The 17,225-nt window shown below is 37.8% G+C and overlaps 4 protein-coding genes across 5 annotated transcripts; 2 read left to right on the forward strand and 2 right to left on the reverse strand.

Annotated features, from left to right (window-relative positions):
• The first annotated feature begins 208 nt into the window (after nt 1-208).
• Nucleotides 209-1,841, forward strand: LOC108045827. The gene is made up of 2 exons (XM_017125261.1): nt 209-282; nt 345-1,841. The coding sequence occupies exons 1-2, from the start codon at nt 267-269 to the stop codon at nt 1,646-1,648; spliced, it is 1,320 nt and encodes a 439-aa protein (XP_016980750.1). The 5' UTR covers nt 209-266; the 3' UTR covers nt 1,649-1,841.
• A 447-nt stretch (nt 1,842-2,288) lies between these two features.
• On the forward strand, nt 2,289-4,239 carry LOC108045845 (tetraspanin-12). Its single transcript, XM_017125286.1, has 3 exons — nt 2,289-3,100; nt 3,886-3,993; nt 4,051-4,239. The coding sequence occupies exons 1-3, from the start codon at nt 2,348-2,350 to the stop codon at nt 4,168-4,170; spliced, it is 981 nt and encodes a 326-aa protein (XP_016980775.1). The 5' UTR covers nt 2,289-2,347; the 3' UTR covers nt 4,171-4,239.
• A 210-nt stretch (nt 4,240-4,449) lies between these two features.
• On the reverse strand, nt 4,450-5,428 carry LOC108045832. 2 transcript variants are annotated; one of them, XM_017125267.2, is made up of 5 exons: nt 5,337-5,428; nt 5,223-5,276; nt 5,121-5,162; nt 5,010-5,066; nt 4,450-4,957 (listed from the first exon to the last, which is right to left on the reverse strand). In XM_017125267.2, coding segments are annotated over exons 1-5 (555 nt in total). In that variant the 5' UTR covers nt 5,339-5,428; the 3' UTR covers nt 4,450-4,557. The 2 variants fall into 2 exon arrangements, with proteins under 2 accessions (XP_016980756.1, XP_016980755.1); XM_017125266.2 differs by having other exon boundaries at nt 5,223-5,406.
• Nucleotides 5,429-6,596: 1,168 nt separating this feature from the next.
• On the reverse strand, nt 6,597-7,668 carry LOC108045828. Its single transcript, XM_017125262.1, has 3 exons — nt 7,548-7,668; nt 7,380-7,489; nt 6,597-7,324 (listed from the first exon to the last, which is right to left on the reverse strand). Exons 1-3 carry the CDS (start codon nt 7,594-7,596, stop codon nt 6,821-6,823), a joined length of 663 nt encoding a protein of 220 aa, XP_016980751.1. The 5' UTR covers nt 7,597-7,668; the 3' UTR covers nt 6,597-6,820.
• Between the last annotated feature and the right edge of the window lie 9,557 nt (nt 7,669-17,225).

Genomic DNA, 17,225 nt, shown 5'->3' on the forward strand with positions numbered 1-17,225 from the left:
GGTTAGAGAAGCAGTTAAAGCTACTATTTATTTGCATATTATCTGAGCACACTATAAAGACAACTGATCGATCCTTACTGGTTCAAAAAATATCGTTTCGGATGGCCATCTCTAAAAGGATAAGGAATTTAGGTAGCGCGAATTCCGCCCGATTTGCCTGGAAATCCACCCCTAAATGACCTTCGCACTAGGTAGCCATCATCTGGCCATGGCAACGGCGTAGATTCGTTAGTATTTCAAACACCACGATCGAGAACACAACACAGATGACCACAGATACAGGTAAGGAATGTGCAAAACCAGGAAAAGAACCTTGAACACAGTAAGATCCTTCCCCTTTTCAGCACCCACTGCGGCTTCTCTGCTGCAGCTGAATGACGATGTCCTGGCTTTGATCGTCCGCCAGCTGAATGTGTTCCAGCAGTACGAGATCGGCAGGTTGAACAGGCGATTGGAGAGCATAGTGCAGATGCTCTGGAGGACCCGAGTCCGCAATGTTGTCCTGCAGGACGAAATGTTCCGGCGATCGGTGTGCAATTCCCGGCACTTCCTGGCCTTCATCCTGGCTTTGGCTCCGCACATGGAACGATTGAGTTGCCACCAGCTTGATGTCCGGAGATTGCGAGTCCTGAGCAGTCACACCCTGGAGAGCATCCAATCCCTGGAGTGGCTGGGCGATGGGAATCGACGAGGACGCGTTCGCTTCGTGGACGAGGATGTGCGACTGCTGCGAAGGGTATTCCCGAATTTAAGGAGGCTCAAGCTCAGGGGCTGCCAAATCACTGGGAAGTACCTGTGCGACCTGGAGCACCTAAGCGAACTCTGTCTGGACGACTGCCAGTTCCTGGAATCCCAGCACTTCAGGGACCTCTTCCGGCAGCTAAAACTACGCAAATTTGACATTATGGAGGACTGCGACGAGGTGAACTGTTGCGATCTCGCGGATCTCCAGCTGTGCCCCACACTGGAGCATATCAAAATTGCCGATTATCACCTGTGCATGGAGTCGGACATTACGCAGCAACTTCTCCGGCTGCCACGCCTACAAAAGCTGTCGATTTACTCCAAAAACTTCGTCTTCGATGTCCTGTCGCGAATAGCTCGACCGAGCAGTCCTCCTGGATCAGCCAGACTTATAGAGGCATTTCGCTTCAGTGGAATACTTCATGATTATGGAAGGTTTTTCAGGGAGCTGGGAAATCTTAGACAGCTGTCGCGACTAGAGTTACATGGTCAAGCAGAGGAGGAGGAGGGCGGTCAGCTGCAGTGCCTGGAGGATCAGGTGCTGCGACAACTGGCCAGTCAACTGCGTGAGCTAACCGAGCTCCATTTGTGTGGCTATCAATTAGAGAGTCCTTTGGGCCTTCTAGAATTCGTGATCAATTGTCGGCAGCTGAGGGTCCTGGACATCACCCGATCTCGGTGTCACGGAGAGTCCTTCGTATGGAGCTGCATAGCTATTCTGACCAAGCAAAGGTGGCGCAGTCAACCCTTGGAACTCTGGATCCGGCATAGCGACATCAATCAGGAAATAGTTCACAGTCCGCGCTGCCTGGACAACATCAAGCTTATCAAGATCGACGCCAAGCAGATCGGACCCAATATGGACTATACTTCCGGGGTCCTCAAGTTCAGCTTCGTGCGGTAATTGTTCCCAAAGGCGGCGATTGATGAAAGACTGATGAATCAACCATCTGATAACCACTTACTATATAAGGTTTATCTATTAACTGATGAACTCTCAACTGCTCAGATTCAATTAAAAAGTTTTAAACTGATATATAATTAAGCGTATTTACATTTATCACTTGCGATCCAAATAAAACGATCTAAATAAAATAGAAAAACGGTCTTCTGTTTTTGATATATTAGATATTTAGATATTATTTCAATTGGAATGCTATTATTTCAATTTACAATATATCAGTCCTAAAATACCATGGTGGTCTAAGAGTTCATTTTGGAGATTTTATTTAAGAGTATCTTTAATCAATAAATTTGGTGAATAATACATCCTGTCTCGGAGATTCTATTATTCGAACAATGTACAAAAAAATAGAATAAAATAAAATCCAATGTGGTGGTTCAAATTATTGAAGTTCGACTGTGCTTAAATCATTTACCCACCTTCTTATTTGAAATCTAAGTTTAGTCTTCAGGTTTATTTTTATTATTTTCATTCGAATATCTGTAATACCCTTTAGGTATATGCTACCATAGACGTTACGGATATATGTATGTATAGAGAAATCCTAGCGATCAGCGTCAATCCAAATGAAATTCGAGTTCAGAGCCAAAACCTCGCCGACAAGCCCAACTTTCGACCGATGCCCACGAGGATGACCAAATGCGCCAGCCCTTCCGCCGAGCCTCCGTCTACGTGAACCTGCTGCTGATAACCGAGGCTGTGATCGGACTGCTGATCCTGGTGGTGACCGCTTACTACCACGCCCTGTTCACCGGCTACCTGTCGGAGATCGAGTGCCGTCTGGTCGGCGGCTATCTGTTTGGGGTCTACGTGCTTGGGGCCCAGCTGGGGGTGACCTTCCTCTGCAGCATAGCCATGTGGCGGCGGATCTGGAGGCGGCGCTGCACGCCCAACGTTCGCCTTCTGCTGTCCATGTGGGGGTTCTACTCCTGCGTAATCATTGCCTCCGGCTTCGGGTGCATCTGGAGTCTGTACCGGGGCGTCGATGTGCTGGAGAATGCGGCGGAGACCTCGCTGACCCGCGGCATCGACATGTACTACTCGTGTCCGGAGTGGAAGCTCCTGTGGGACGGACTGCAGTGGCGCAAGGAGTGCTGCGGGGTGCACGGCTACAAGGATTGGATGAGTGCTGACTGGATGCCGGGGCTGGAGGACAACTGCTCGTCGATAGTCCTGGCACCCTACGCCTGCTGCAGGCGGTCCTGCGAGAGCTGCTTCAGCAACTTCATGCCCGGCGAGGGGCATGCCACCGGTGGCAGCAGCCGCCAGCCGTTTCCCGCCCTCACTGTGGACTCCATCAATGCGGACGGATGTCTGCCGGCGTTCGTCGGCGCGGTGTGGAACCTCTTCTACGTCCTGCTGGCGCTTTGGGTCCTGGCCTTGAAGTTCCTGGTAAGTAACCCCTTTTTCCCCTTGCTGAGTGTATTATAATTTCAGGAAAAAGTGTGCAACGTAGTATAAAATACATGTCCAACCCTACAAAGTACATTCTTGATCAGCATCCCTAAGCGACTTGGTATAGTGATACCTCGATATAACTTTAATTTTTCAGTTGCTGCAAAAATCATATAGTCATATACAGTGACTCCATCGCTTAATCGGACAAGTACCTTCTTATGATAAATGTGCTCAAAAATATATTAAATGGGCTTAATTAATTTTTTAAAATTTTTTTATTATAAATATACACTTTCACCTATCTAAAACAAAAGAAAAAACTCAACATTTTTAGCTGCCATAGAAACAATAGAAAAAATTGTTGAACAAAAAATTAAAACATTTATATACTGCGTCACAAATTAATTGCTTACAATTTTAATTTTATAAAAATCGGCGACTATATAATTTCCTTCCATATAAAAATACCAAAAATGAATATAATAATACAAAGCTTCTCTGATTTTCAGCCCATATGCAATGAGACTTATATATTTTTTAAGAAACACTTTTCTCAGCTAGCCAATTTCAAAATAATGGTGCGATTTATATATTTTTGGTAGGTTGATGGATATTGGGGCAACATATACCACCTGGGTTATTAAGTCTATAATTATATGTTTATTATCACGATTAATATTTCCAGCCAGCTCTTATTGCTCCGTTTTATATCATCATATAAAAATGGGCCTATAAGGGTATTTTAAGCCTATATTTAAAACAAAGTCTTTTTTTCGAAGATCGTGCTCTGTTGTATGACCAAGTTCATACTTTACCGGCAGAATGAGGGTGATGGTTGCGATAATGTGGGACTCACAGACGAGGATGGCCATCCGCTGGTCGTCGTGGTGGGTTTGACTTTCCTTTTCTTCCTTAACATCCCGTATAAATCATGAGTCCTTCAGAAATATCCCTGTAATGTGCGTTGTGTGACAATTGGTGAGGACGATCTGGCCTCCGACATCGCTCCTGATGTCAACTACTGCAATTGCACCGAATTGGATGACGAACAATGTGGTTACTAGACTGTTTTTTGTTTGCATTTATTTTTATATTTTATATTCATTTTAAATTGAATTTAATATATACATTTGGATTTGTTCGATTTATTTAGAAAATGTACCACTAGTCGAATATATGTGTATATTATTTAAAAGTAAAAAAACTTTTTTCTTAAAAGAAAATACCTATCGAATGTTCACGAATCTTATAAAATGTAGTTTGTCTAATTTGCTTCCAAAGAGCTAGACCTTAATTAAAACTAATTGAGTCCATGGGACTACATAAAAAACTGAACTAAAATATTCCATTGGCGCACAAAGTAATGTAAGTATGAAAGATTATATTAAAAATAAGTATCGTTTATACATTTATAATTTCTTTATAATATTCTTCTTGACTCGGATGATTTACTACTTCTGCATCCGCTTGGATTCCTGCAAAGATTGGGCCGCCAACCGATCGATGCGCTTGCGCAGCTCCAAGAAGGGCTTCAGGCAGACGCGTTGCTGGACGAGATTAACGGACAGCTCGTGGAAGTAGCCGGTGATATCCATCGGCTTGGCCAGCTGGACAGGTGGAGCGATTTGAGTAGTAATACCGTCATTGATGAACCCAATGTTGCTTCTGCTTCGTCTGGATACACGTGCTCCAATTGATTCCGGAGCAGAAAAATCCGCCAGAGAATTGACGAGACGGTGGGGAATGGCCAAGGAGTAGGGCTGCGGGCGTTGCGGTGTAAGGAAAGCTTTTGTAGGAACGGTGGAGATATCCTTTGGAATTACTGGTGACTTCTTCATCTCTGAAATTGGACTGCAAGCAATTTTTAGACAGGGTGTATCTCAAGGTTTAAAAGAAAACTTACGGTGTGGGTTTCATGTGGTTGGCCTTCAATACCCAACATGAACCATCCATAGCCATTCTGGAAGTACGAAATGTAAAAAATATTGCATCGCATTCAAAATAATATACTCACTCATTCTCATTTGAATTTTCTTTATCGTCTTGTTCACTTTCCCTATTAATAAAGTGTAATAATATAGTAAAATATTATTTAGCAATTTCAAAGCTGACTTACGAATCTTCTAGAACATCGTCATCATCGCCCACAATGTGAGGAACCTGTAGGGACCTGTTATGCAAACCCATATTATTTACAGTGAGTTCAACCTAAGTTTTTATTTTCCATTACATTTTTTAGAATATATTGTTCTTAAATTGGCTGCGAAATGACTCTGCGAAAAGCGATGTTATAACAAAAAGAGTGTGTACACATTGCTTATCAGTGTGACCATTTCGATAGAACCACGTGTTTTAAATAAGGGTTTGCTGTTAGGATAAGCTCATGAGTTATCGATTCTATTGTTGCAAAGTGGGCAAAAAAGTTTATTTTTTGGATAAAAATCTGACAATATTTGCGCTGTACAACTTGGAAACTAGAAATAAACGTCCTAGAACTAACATTTTTTGAATTCAATATGGTGGTAATCTAAGCCAAAAAAACAAGAAGGCGGAATACTTAATTATGTATACAAATAATAAATTACGAATAACTAATATCATTCAAAAATAACATTTGAAATTCTTTAAAATATTTTATGTTAGTCTAAATATAAATGTTTATGTTGAGTTGTAATGATTCTTTTATTTAAAAATTTTTTAAAACTCTAAACAAACTTTTTTTTAAGTCATTAGTATTTTAATTTTTTAAAAATATAATAAAATGTTGTTTTTTGATCTGACTTTTTGTCTTTTTTAAAATAGAAAACCTTGAACATTGAAGAATATGTATACAAAATTTTGTCACGACTTTCTTACCTCCTTAAAAAAAGTTTTTATAGTTTAAAAACATAGCAACATAGTCATCAATTTGCTCTAGCTTTTATTATTTTTATACCCTTGCAGAATGTATTATAATTTCAGTCAAAAGTTTGCAACGCAGTGATGGAGACATTTCCGACCCTATAAAGTATATATATTCTTGATCAGCATCACTAGGAGAGTCGATCTAGCCATGTTCGTCTGTCCGTCCGTCCGTTTCTACGCAAACTAGTCCCTCAGTTTTAAAGATATCTGCTTGAAACTTTCCCAAAACTTGTCTTTCTATTGCCGGTAATATATAAGCCGGATCGGGCCACTATATCATATAGCTGCCATATAACTGAACGATCGGAAAAGCCATAACTTTGGAGTTTGTAAAGTTAGGAAGTTGGGACTTTTTATGACTATTAAGAATGCATCATATGAATAATTTTGGAGAATATAATTTACAGAATATTCTGCAAGGGTATATCAACTTCGGCTCCGCCCGAAGTTAGCTTTCCTTTCTTGTTATAAATGTTCTATAGGCTGCAAAATGTATAATGAATAAAAAATTTGTTTTCTCAAAACATTTGAAATGTTATAACTGAAACCCTTATCTGCCACAAAAAAAATTAAATTATACAAGAGCTTTTAGGTGTATGTGTTTTAAAGAAATTACATTTATTGTGTGCTCTTGATTTTAAAGCGAACAGCCGGCCTTTTGATGTAATTTTACTGGACAGACGAGAATTTTAAATATTTTTATGACAATTGCTTAAGCTAGAAGAATGATTTTTATTTTCAAATCGCGGTGCTGCTGTCGCTTAAGGCTAACAAAAAATCTGGCACCCACAAAATATTGACAAGAGCTTCCTAATCGTGGCTATGCTCGTGGATATCTGAGAAATCGGAGACTGCAGCGCTGCTGGTGCTTATCAAGTGTCGATCGGGCATTTCGCCAATGGAGGGCATGGACATGGCATCGCTAACGCTGGAGAGCGACGATGCCTCCTCCCAACTGACCCCAGAATCGCCCTCATTTCCGATTGAAACGGGCGTGGCATCCGGATTTTGGTTATCTTGCTCCTGATTTTGCTGATCCTGGCCACTGCTGATCACTGGAGGTCTGGAACGCTTTCCATCCTGATCGATGATCTGGTTGTGGTCCCCAGCACTTCGCTTTCGGACAGGAAGTCGCCTTTCCGCCGTGGGACTCCAGTCCATGGCATGATGGACCACAGCCCGAACGGTCAAGCAAATAGGTTCGCTTGGCGGACTGTCCAAATTTGGATTCATCGTGGGCCCCTGGGGCGGTATGATCATCGTGGAGTTGTGCAAAGCACTCGGCTGCGAGCACAAAAACTCCAACTCGCTCTCCTGCGGAAATCGGTGATATTAAGGGGAATAAGTATTTTTAAGGTAGTTAGCCCACATGTAAAACCCTCTCCAGATCCTGATCATCGGCGTTGGCCGAGCTTTCCAAGGCAGTGACCAATTCGCGCATCTCCTCGACTTCCATGTTGGCCTCATAGGCGCCAGCGCCTGCGCAAATTAAGCTCTTTCAATCGGTATTATAACAACATTTGTTGTATATACTTACTTTTGAGGATGTCCGCTAATTTCTTGTGCGTTCGGCTGCGCAATTCCATATTGTATGGTCTAAAAATCACAAGTTCTAGAAAATAATTATTTTGTTTCGCTTTCGCTCTTCTTCTTACTAATAACGGAACTATTTGCCAGGCTGAAAGCGATTCTCAAAAAGCGCCATATCGATAGTTGTGATCGCAGGCGACGGTCACACTTAGAGATGCTGAAATAACCGCTCTAATAGTGTTTGCACACTGATGCGCGTCTGTTTTGAATATCCAAAGCAAAGCCAAAAAACACGAATATAACATATACAACATATTTTTGTTTTGATTTGTCGAGGAACAAAAGTTAGGCTAAATAAATGTCCCTAATTTTGTTGTTATTGTAAGGGCAAAGGCGACAACCATAGTTCTTATAAATAAATACATTTATTTATTTATTTTTTTGGATATAAATTGCCTATCTAAAAAACTAAATATTGTTTTAAACTGACAATTTATAAATATGTTATTAAGAATTGGCGCTAATATTTGATTTTATAATTGAAGAAATCGTAAAGCAGCTAGGACCCAAATATTAATATAACAAAATTAATTTCGAAAACATTTTAATTTAGTCCAATACTTTTTAGCAGAAAAATTATTTTTTTTGTTTTTTTTTCAACGTTGACGTTACTTTTTCCGGAATTCGAATTCGGGATCTGCACCCAACTTGTTTATGTCATATAAAATAAAAAATTCAGCACTTCAGTGGACAATATGCTAAACAAATATTACATAATAAAATATGTATACACCTGGCGAAGTGCTTATAAAACAATTTATAGGTAAAAGCTTGAGTCCAAAAGTGGAAACTTTTAACATCAGCTCTGTGAAGTTGAAAAGCGACGTGTAAAAAGTAAACGCTTTGAGAACTTTTTCTGTGGTCAACCTTTTGACTAAAGTTGCAGGTTTTCTAGCCCACAACGCTGGCAATTGTTTTTCTAATTTAAGGAAAAAATGCGTCTCTATGCATTTCGTTTGCATGGCCAGCCATCTGCGAGTTCTCCGGCCCCTTGACCCTGCCCCTTTCACTTTTTCATCCAACACACCCCACCGGACCCCACCTCACCAACACCCAATGACCCCTGACCCCCACCACTATCCCCAAACGAAAAACCGAGTTGAAATTCAACAAAATGTCAAAATGCCACTTGAAGTCAGTTTGCCTTTTTCGCTGCGTTTCGACCCGAAAATTGTTCTTTATGTGGAACAGTTTTCAGCTTGACTTTTTTCTCATGAATGCATACCCTAACTATTTGAGATTGTATTTATTTGAAGGTGCCATATAAATCTCAAAAAAAATGTACATTGGTTATTGGTTCCTCTTAATGTTCAAAATATTTTTTCAATGTTAGTTATAATAATCCGGAAAATTAAAAAATAAGCTACTCTATGGTTCTTAAGCTTTTTATATGTTTTTTATATTTCTGCATTTAATTTTTTTCATCCTGATGGGCATGTATACCTTTAAGCGCTCGAAGCTGAATTCTGTCGATTTTTTGTACATTTTAATATAATTTTTTCCCCGACACATTTTTCTATATGACCAAACTCTTTTGCTGGTTGGAACAAGCGCCACCAAAACTAAAAAGCACAGAAAAAGGAAAACTTTCTATGTCGTCGCGTTGGCGAGCGTTGCTTCTTTTGCATAGGAGTCGCCACGGAGTCCCAACTGCATTTTGCACCACTTGTCCCCCCGTCGTCCCGCCCAAGCCTCAGCTTCGGTGGCACATCAAACGCAAATAATAAAAAAAAAAGAAAGAAAGAAGAAAAACCTGGACCAAAGCCGTTTGCGTTAGCCCGCATTTTGTGCAATTTTTGGCTGGCATTTAAAGTCCGTTCAATTACCGCTGAACAAGTTTGACAGGGGCAACAAAAATAAAAGAATGTGCTAAACCAAATACGTTTTAACCCAAAGGAATGAAAATAAACTCTCTGTTGGAAATTTACACAAATTGTATGCTTCGCTTTAACCCTTTAATGCCCTTTTTGCAGGCAGTGAAGCAGCTAACACTTATTGGATTAGCAAATATGTGCCGCTCTCGATTTGCTTTTAGTGGCTCCGTTTTATGTTTTCATCATGGGGGACTAAAGGATTTTCGCCATTAACTTTCGCTCGCCAGCTTTCCGGCACATTAGGCAGCCATTATTTGGCTAATTTTGCATCTTTCGGCCATATAATTTACACCAAATAACACACGACTGCACACACATACCCCCAAATACCTTAGCCACGCCCAGTTGTAACTGCTGCGTGACTGTTGCTAAAATATTCGCGCAACACTCATACGCCATGTTGGCCATAGGTCCGGTCCCGGGGCTTTGTGCTCCTCAATCAATGATTCGGAAACCTTACACAACATTAATTTAACGCATCGATCCCTTCCTCATTAGTCCTTAAATCGTTTCTATTGGTTTTTCACGATTAAAATTTATAATTTTAAAGATTTATAATTACAGTATACTGGCATTAAAAAACAAATGTGTTATTAAATTTTCCAAACCATTTTGGGCTTTGTATAAATAATGTATGAAAAAATATATTTTTTGCACAAGAATCCTTATACAAAAATTGTTAGGTTTATTTTTTATAAGACCTAAAAACTAGAAATGCAAGCTACATATCCATTTAACTTATCCAATCTGTTTAATTATCTAACTACTCTGTAATGGCTTTAAAAATATATTTTCTCAAATAATCATAATCCTATCATCTCCCATTTATAGTAAAGTTTATGTATTTTGCCTTTTGCTGTTTCTCTCTGGGCAGGTATTAATCTCACACCCTCACTGCGAGTTCCTGTATTTGCATTTGCATTTTCACAACATACGCTTCACAAATAAAATATGCAAGCAGCAAATTTGTAGCCAGACACAGTCAATAGCCCAAATTTATTGGCAATTTTTGGGATTCAGCCTGCTGGCTGTTCCAGGACCTCCACTCCGTGCGAGTGTTGCCAAGAGTTTGATTGTGCAAAATTGCAAATCAAACATGACTAAGGGACCCACTCGATTCCAGGGAGGAATCTGGGCGGTCTATTTACAAATGGCAAAGACGCGGCAACAAAATGGTTCGAATATTTTACTGATGTTTAGGGAGTGTTGCGTCTTCCGGTTGCTGTTCTTTTTGGTTGCTCATGCTGCACATCTGTTGCTAGCAGGTTGGCGGTATAGCGAAGTCAAAAGGATGCTTTTCCACCCAAAAAAGCAAAACATACATATATTGAGTATTATTAGTATGTAAAGGTAATAGTTTAGTGGGGCTTATCGGTACGTACATTTTGTTTAGATTACACAAAAAAGATGAATAATAGAATTACAACATAGATACTACTATGAAAACATTGAGACTTGTATAAAAAAATAGGAAAATTCACATATGTAATTTCTTAATGTGTATTTCATTTTAGAATTGATTTGATTACTATTTAGTGTTAATTTAATTAAATTCAAACTCTTATTGGTGTTTCATTTGGACATCATTTTGCACAATCCTGTGGCGAAACTGAAAATAAAATCGGATACCTCAAAATTTTCTTCTACCTTGCCAATACGCAAATTACTTGAGTTTCGTTTAGCCAGAAGTTGTTTGCTGACCAAATGGTAAGCTGCTTATGAACCGCAGATAAATTTGCATACCTAAGCTGTTGCCACAAACAAGCTCATATGTGCATTTACGTTGAAATACATTTCGGTTTGTATTTGTTTGCTGTTGGCAGTTTTTGGTTATTTATTTTAGAGTACAGAGGACTCTAGTTCAAAGTTTGGACTTTTTCACGTTCTGACCATTACGGTTATTTGTCTACTAATTTTCCAACGTCTCTCACAGTAGCAGATGCATTTCCAGATGCAGATGCACCCCGGGCGCTCAGAAGTATGCTAGCTTTACCACAAATTTCGCGTGGTGTATGCGGAGATAAATGAGCGTGTTTTGGTTGCATTTCCTCTCCCCCATTTCCCAGAAAAATAAAGTAAAATAAAATAAAATAAAATATATGCAAATAAACATAAATAACGTGAAAAGAAGGAAACCACAAGCAGACATAACTAACAGTGAAAAGTGAGTGCGGAATAAAAATGAAATGAATGCCGGGCCACAACTAATGCACGTCATGGTGTGTGTGAGTCCTCGATGCGCCAGTGTGTGTGCATATGCTTATGTTTATGCTTGTGTGCAGTTTTCCCCTTTGCACATGTATGCATGTTCATGGCGAAATAAATGCGTTTGTGTGCTCCTCATTGTTGCAAATTTCGTTTCCTTGCCCGCATTTATTTCCGCTTTTTGGGGGGTTGTTTGATTAGCTGGGCGTGAATGCAAAATATGTGTATTGGGAAATATTTTCGTATTTATGCATTTATTTGTGTGCTTCAAATCAGAAAGAAAAATCTGGGAGTGGTCTACAAGCTAGTCTTGTTTAATAATATAAAAATATTTTACTAGTTAATTTTCTTAAATATTAAAAAGGTATTCCTAATTAACTTTTATAAAATTTGAATTTTCACTAGACTGACGGTTTATACTTTATTAAATTATCGAAGGACATCTTAAATTTGGAAAGGACAATTTTAAAAAGAAAAGAATTATTATTTTTTTTTTGTAAGCACAAGATTTTTCTACAATTTTTTATATCCTCTTGTTACAAATAAACAAATTAATTTAGCCCACAAACATGAAGAACCGATACCAGTCTTAATTTGATAATAGGCACAAAATCTTTAAGACTGAATATTTTTTAAATCAAGCATCCACATTTTAAAAGGTTTAGTATGATAATTTAATAAGCATAAGAAAAATATTCGATCAATATATAGATTTGTAACTATCGATTAAACGCAGGTGTGTTAAATTGTTGACTACTATTAATAGCTGATAATTAAAAATACTGTCGGTTGTTCAAACCAATGCATTGTGTAAACAAATATGAACAAAAAAGTATTTATTTACAAAAAAACGATAAATGGTGGAAAACACAGAGCGTGGCTGTATAAATATGATAGCACACGTATCTTTTAGAAAAGGTAATATGCAAACCTTTAAATCCTGGATCAACAAATAAGAATGTCAGAATCATCTGCTTTTGTATGCTTTCACCAAATTCTATTTTATTTCGTTTTATTACATTTGCATGTGCTTGAAGTTGACAATGTTTTGCATCCTCAAGTCCTCACATCATCATCCTTCGGATGCAGTCGCACTTCCGGTGTGTCCTTTTCCACATCCTAAGCCCTTCAATGGACCGAATTTTTCCTTGGCATGTGTTTTGCATTTTCTGCGGTTATTTTCCTTCATACATGCGTACGAGTGTGTGTGTGTTTGGACTCGGTGTTTGCACATATTAACACTTTATTGTTGCTGTTTTCGCATGCACACCAAAAACTTAACGAAGCTAAATATTTTTTGGCTTTTGCTTTTTTGTGTTAAATTTTATTCCAATTCTTAGTTGTCTTTTTGTCGTTGTATATCCTTGGTTTTTCGTTTTGCATTTTAACATTGCATATGTAATTCTTAATTTTGGAGAAAAACCAACAAAGACGTCGCTTGTTTAACAGCTAATATTTGTCCACTGAAAGGGAAAGGGGCGGTGGGTGGTGGACGGCTGTGTGCGGCCACATAACTATTATCTCAGCTTTGGTTGCTGGTTTTGGCTTCAGCTGCACTTTCCGCTTGAGAAACAGGGGCGGAATCAGGGGGTTTTTAAATCTCGAGGATTGTAGTTTTTTTTACATTTTTTAAAAATGAAAATAAGTATTACCAATAATTTTTAAGGTGCTCGAAAAAATATAAATAAATACTTACATATAATATCAGAAATCTTATCTAATTTACTGAAAATACTCTTTGAAAAATACATTAATGCTAGTTAATAAATACAGCATTTTCTACAATTTATACTTAGTAACATGCAAGGGAAAGCATTTACAGGTGTGTTTCAAAAGTTTTTCACCTCGTGGTGAGATCACCAACGCAGGTCCCTCTTTTATTGACATATTCTCAGAATTTCATGGCTTTTGAAGCAGTTGTGACAGTATGTTTTGTTTGATATATAGTTAAAAATATTTTTTGTTAGGCTTCACTAATACTTCTCACAATCATATTTGAATATAAATAAGGTCAGGATGGAAAACTAGGATGATTCACAGGTTTTCGCCTACTACATAATTTTGTATATATTTTTTACGATATAATTTCCTAAAACCCCTTTTGAAAGGGATCTTCTAAGTGGGCGCCCCTGACGAGGCAGCATGGACTTTTTTTCCTGGCCTAGCAACGTCGACATCGACATTGACAACTTTGTTGTCTTGTTGCTTGCGTGTAATTTCTTTCTGCTTTTGCCGCTTGTTTGGCTTGTGGTTGTTGTTCGGCTGTGGCCTTCAGCCCAGCATTAGCTGTCTGCCTTTAACGTGCCAATCTCAAGTCCCTGTCTAGGTGCACTTCGATAGTTCCCCAGCAGCCCGCTTCCGTTTCTGTGGAAAAGTGTCAAACGCAACTGCAAGTCGCCTGGGGAAAAGTCGAGCAGCTCGCTTTCAGGTGTGAAACGACTTTCCCGATGTCCAGCTGCGGTTTATCAGCCCTGTAACTAGAGCTTTCGGTTTTTCCCTCTTTCAGTTGCTCCGGATGTAATAAATAATTCATGGAAAGCAAATTTTCATTTTAATCAATTAACTTAAAAATTCAAGCTTTTTGAAAGATGTAGAGCTTTTTATTTGACAACATCTATATTTGAATTCAACTCATTATTTATTATTCCATACTGAAGATTTAAAATATTTAAGAAGATTTTTACAATTTTACAATTAAGGCTTTAAAAATAAAAATATTATAATGTATAAAGAACCCTTTATTAAAATGAGAAAAAAAACGTTTGAACATTTAAAGATATTATAATATTTATCAATTAATTTAATGAGCAATAAAGATTTTATTACGACATTTATGTATATATATTAGCTTTAGTTATAAAATTTATATTATTAAAAGTGTTAAAAATTATTTATTTTCTTTAATATAAAAGCAAATTGAAATTTATTTAAATACAGATTTCCGTATTCCGCAGTAGCAAATGTAGTGGAAACAAATGACTAATTGCATAACAATTTATTTAAATTCATTATTAGCTTTACTATTTTATTTATCCGTTTTTGCAGTAGCTGTATAACAACTTTTGTCGTGTTGCAGATTTCAATATAAAGAGTCACAAACACGAGTTACAACAATGGCAAACATATAAATAATATAAACAAAAATAATTTTGTTTTCGGCAAGTTCAATGATTAATTTTTTATACAAATGGATTTGTAGATATTTGCGTACATTTGCGCGAATCGCCCAAAGGCATTGCAGGTACTCTTACTGTTGTATAGCTGAATAATCATAATCAATAATGAATTTGCATAAATATTAAATGCTATTAGCTTTTCATCAAAACGCGAAGCAATGTTTTACCATTCGTATTGTGTGTGTGAGTAATTTTTCGGATGCGGTTCAATGGCCGAAATATATTCGATTTAAAATGCACATTTTGCCTTCAGGTAAGCAAACAGAGTTTATATTTAGCGCTCGTTTAAAGCTTTTTCGGATGAAATATTTTTGGCATTAAGTCTGACACTGCTAGGTGTGGCGACAACCCTTTTCCATTTTCCCCCAGGGTTGTCACTGCCACCATTGGAGGGTGCAATTAGTTGGCACTGTATACCGGCGAACCCTAAAACGTTTACACTATAAAATACAGCATTTTTTTTTAAAGAAACCAAAACGGGGATAATATAACATTTTTTAGTGCTACTCCCAGCAAGGTGTAAAATGTGTCCTGGCAGCGGGGTGTCCTTGTTGTCGTTGTCCCTGTCATTCTCATTCGCCATTCGCCGTGGCGTTTGCTTAATGACTTCTTTATTATACGGAATTTATCACCGAAACTGAAATTGGCCTCGACTCCTGCCTTTGGCTTTTTCCCTTGCTGGCGTGTCGTCGATTAAGCCAAAACTGCTGCAGGATCTCAAGGCACAGTAGACGGATTTTTTGGGCTTTTGGGTAATCTCGTAATCGTAGTTAAAGGGTTTCAAATCTTAAGCATTTTTAAACTTATATTCCTTTAACTCTTAAGTTTTTATTTCTTTCTCTGGGAACCACTTTTTACTATTATGTTAAAGATTAAGATTAAATAAAGTAAAAGTTTTAAAAAGGAAGAGTTTAATACCCAAATATTTAAGTAATATTCTTTTTGGACCTCAAGCGTAAATAAGTTTATTTAGGGTCCTTAATTATAATTGGTTATTAAAAAGATAATTTTACTTTAAAAGCCAAGGTAAAGTTGAGTTTTATTTAATGTTTTCACAGTGGTTAAATAAAAAACGTAAACGGAGTATTTAATGATTTTCACCATAACTCCTATTTTTTGCACCGTTTTTTCTATGGTACTGCTGCAGTCGTAATGCTGCAGAACGTCACTAACACATGCACATTTCGAAGCGTGTTAAAAACACGGCTTATATCCTTTATGGCGACAAAGGCAACACACACACACACACACACAGTCGAACGCAGACACACACCAGCATGCATTTTTACTCCCTGGAGATTACATACCCACACAAAGAAAAGAAATTAATGTGTGGGTTTTGTGCTAATGAACGGCACATGCACGTCAGTGTGTGTTTGTTGGCGCTGTTTTTGAATTATATCATAATTTTTACCACTAAAGTGGGTGGCAACACTGGCTTTTTTACTGCTGCTTGTAGATTTTCTAAGGAAATTTATACCACATATATTTGCCCAGCGCTTAGGAGGGAAAGAGAAAGCGTGAAAGAAAATATGCAAATGTTTGCGCATACATTGTTTTATTCTTTTCCATTTTTTTCAGAGTTAAGAGTTAGGGATTGTTTTATCTATATAGAATAATTGAAAATTACCACATGTAATACTGATTTAGTATAAAACACAAAGTTGCAAATAAAAAACAAATGATGAACTTTATAAAAGAAAAGAAAATTAAAAAGATATGTATATATTTGTTTATATAAAATACTTCCCCTTTGCTTTAACTTTGTATCAGGGCACTTGAAAAGTAAAGTCGTTAGCCTCTCTACCAAAAGTGAAAGGTAAGGCAACCGAAACCCGCAACTCTTGCCCTCAAGAACCAGGGATAATCGCAATTCCCTACACAATGAGACTCAAAGTGAATGCAGTTGGCAAAGAAGCTCAGTATTGCATTGCGCAGATAAGCAAAAGTCAGCAGTTGTTTGGCTCTTTAAGCTGGAATCGCGCATGTTTAACCGTCGAAAGGAGGTAGCGACAATGGCAGATGCCCCAATTGCACTCGTCATTTGGCTGCCCTTTTTTGTCGACATTGCTTAAAAAGGGAAAGCTGAAAAAATAACCAAGAACCTTGACCAGCCTTCTTTGCATCATTTGTACCCTTACAATTATAATGAAAGAAGAAATCATATGATTAAAAACTTAAAAAAAAACCTTGATATCAATTGATATACATTTTTTAATTTTACTTTCACTTGTATTTCTATGGCATTCAAAATTAAATTAAAATAACTGAATAATGGTTCTTCATTAACCTTTTAATATTTTATTATATTATAACTTTTGTACAGTCTTTTTGGCATAAAGTTATATTTTCCACGATTAAAGTATCTAA

Source organism: Drosophila rhopaloa, unplaced genomic scaffold (genome assembly GCF_018152115.1).
Source record: "Drosophila rhopaloa isolate 14029-0021.01 unplaced genomic scaffold, ASM1815211v1 contig_2, whole genome shotgun sequence".
Taxonomy (NCBI): domain Eukaryota; kingdom Metazoa; phylum Arthropoda; class Insecta; order Diptera; family Drosophilidae; genus Drosophila; species Drosophila rhopaloa.

Bases quoted from the DNA above. Each gene is read 5' to 3' on its own strand.
- LOC108045828 (XM_017125262.1), bottom strand. From the start codon at position 7,596: ATGGAATTGCGCAGCCGAACGCACAAGAAATTAGCGGACATCCTCAAA. The intron at 7,490-7,547 runs GTAAGTATATAC...TAATTTGCGCAG, and splicing joins ATTAGCGGACATCCTCAAAA to GCGCTGGCGCCTATGAGGCC. The intron at 7,325-7,379 runs GTGGGCTAACTA...CGATTTCCGCAG, and splicing joins ATCTGGAGAGGGTTTTACAT to GAGAGCGAGTTGGAGTTTTT.
- LOC108045832 (XM_017125266.2), bottom strand. From the start codon at position 5,293: ATGGGTTTGCATAACAGGTCCCTACAGGTTCCTCACATTGTGGGCGAT. The intron at 5,163-5,222 runs GTAAGTCAGCTT...CTTTATTAATAG, and splicing joins GACGATGTTCTAGAAGATTC to GGAAAGTGAACAAGACGATA. The intron at 4,958-5,009 runs GTAAGTTTTCTT...AATTGCTTGCAG, and splicing joins AACCACATGAAACCCACACC to TCCAATTTCAGAGATGAAGA.
- LOC108045845 (XM_017125286.1), top strand. From the start codon at position 2,348: ATGCGCCAGCCCTTCCGCCGAGCCTCCGTCTACGTGAACCTGCTGCTG. The intron at 3,101-3,885 runs GTAAGTAACCCC...TTTTTTTCGAAG, and splicing joins TCCTGGCCTTGAAGTTCCTG to ATCGTGCTCTGTTGTATGAC. The intron at 3,994-4,050 runs GTGGGTTTGACT...TGAGTCCTTCAG, and splicing joins GCCATCCGCTGGTCGTCGTG to AAATATCCCTGTAATGTGCG.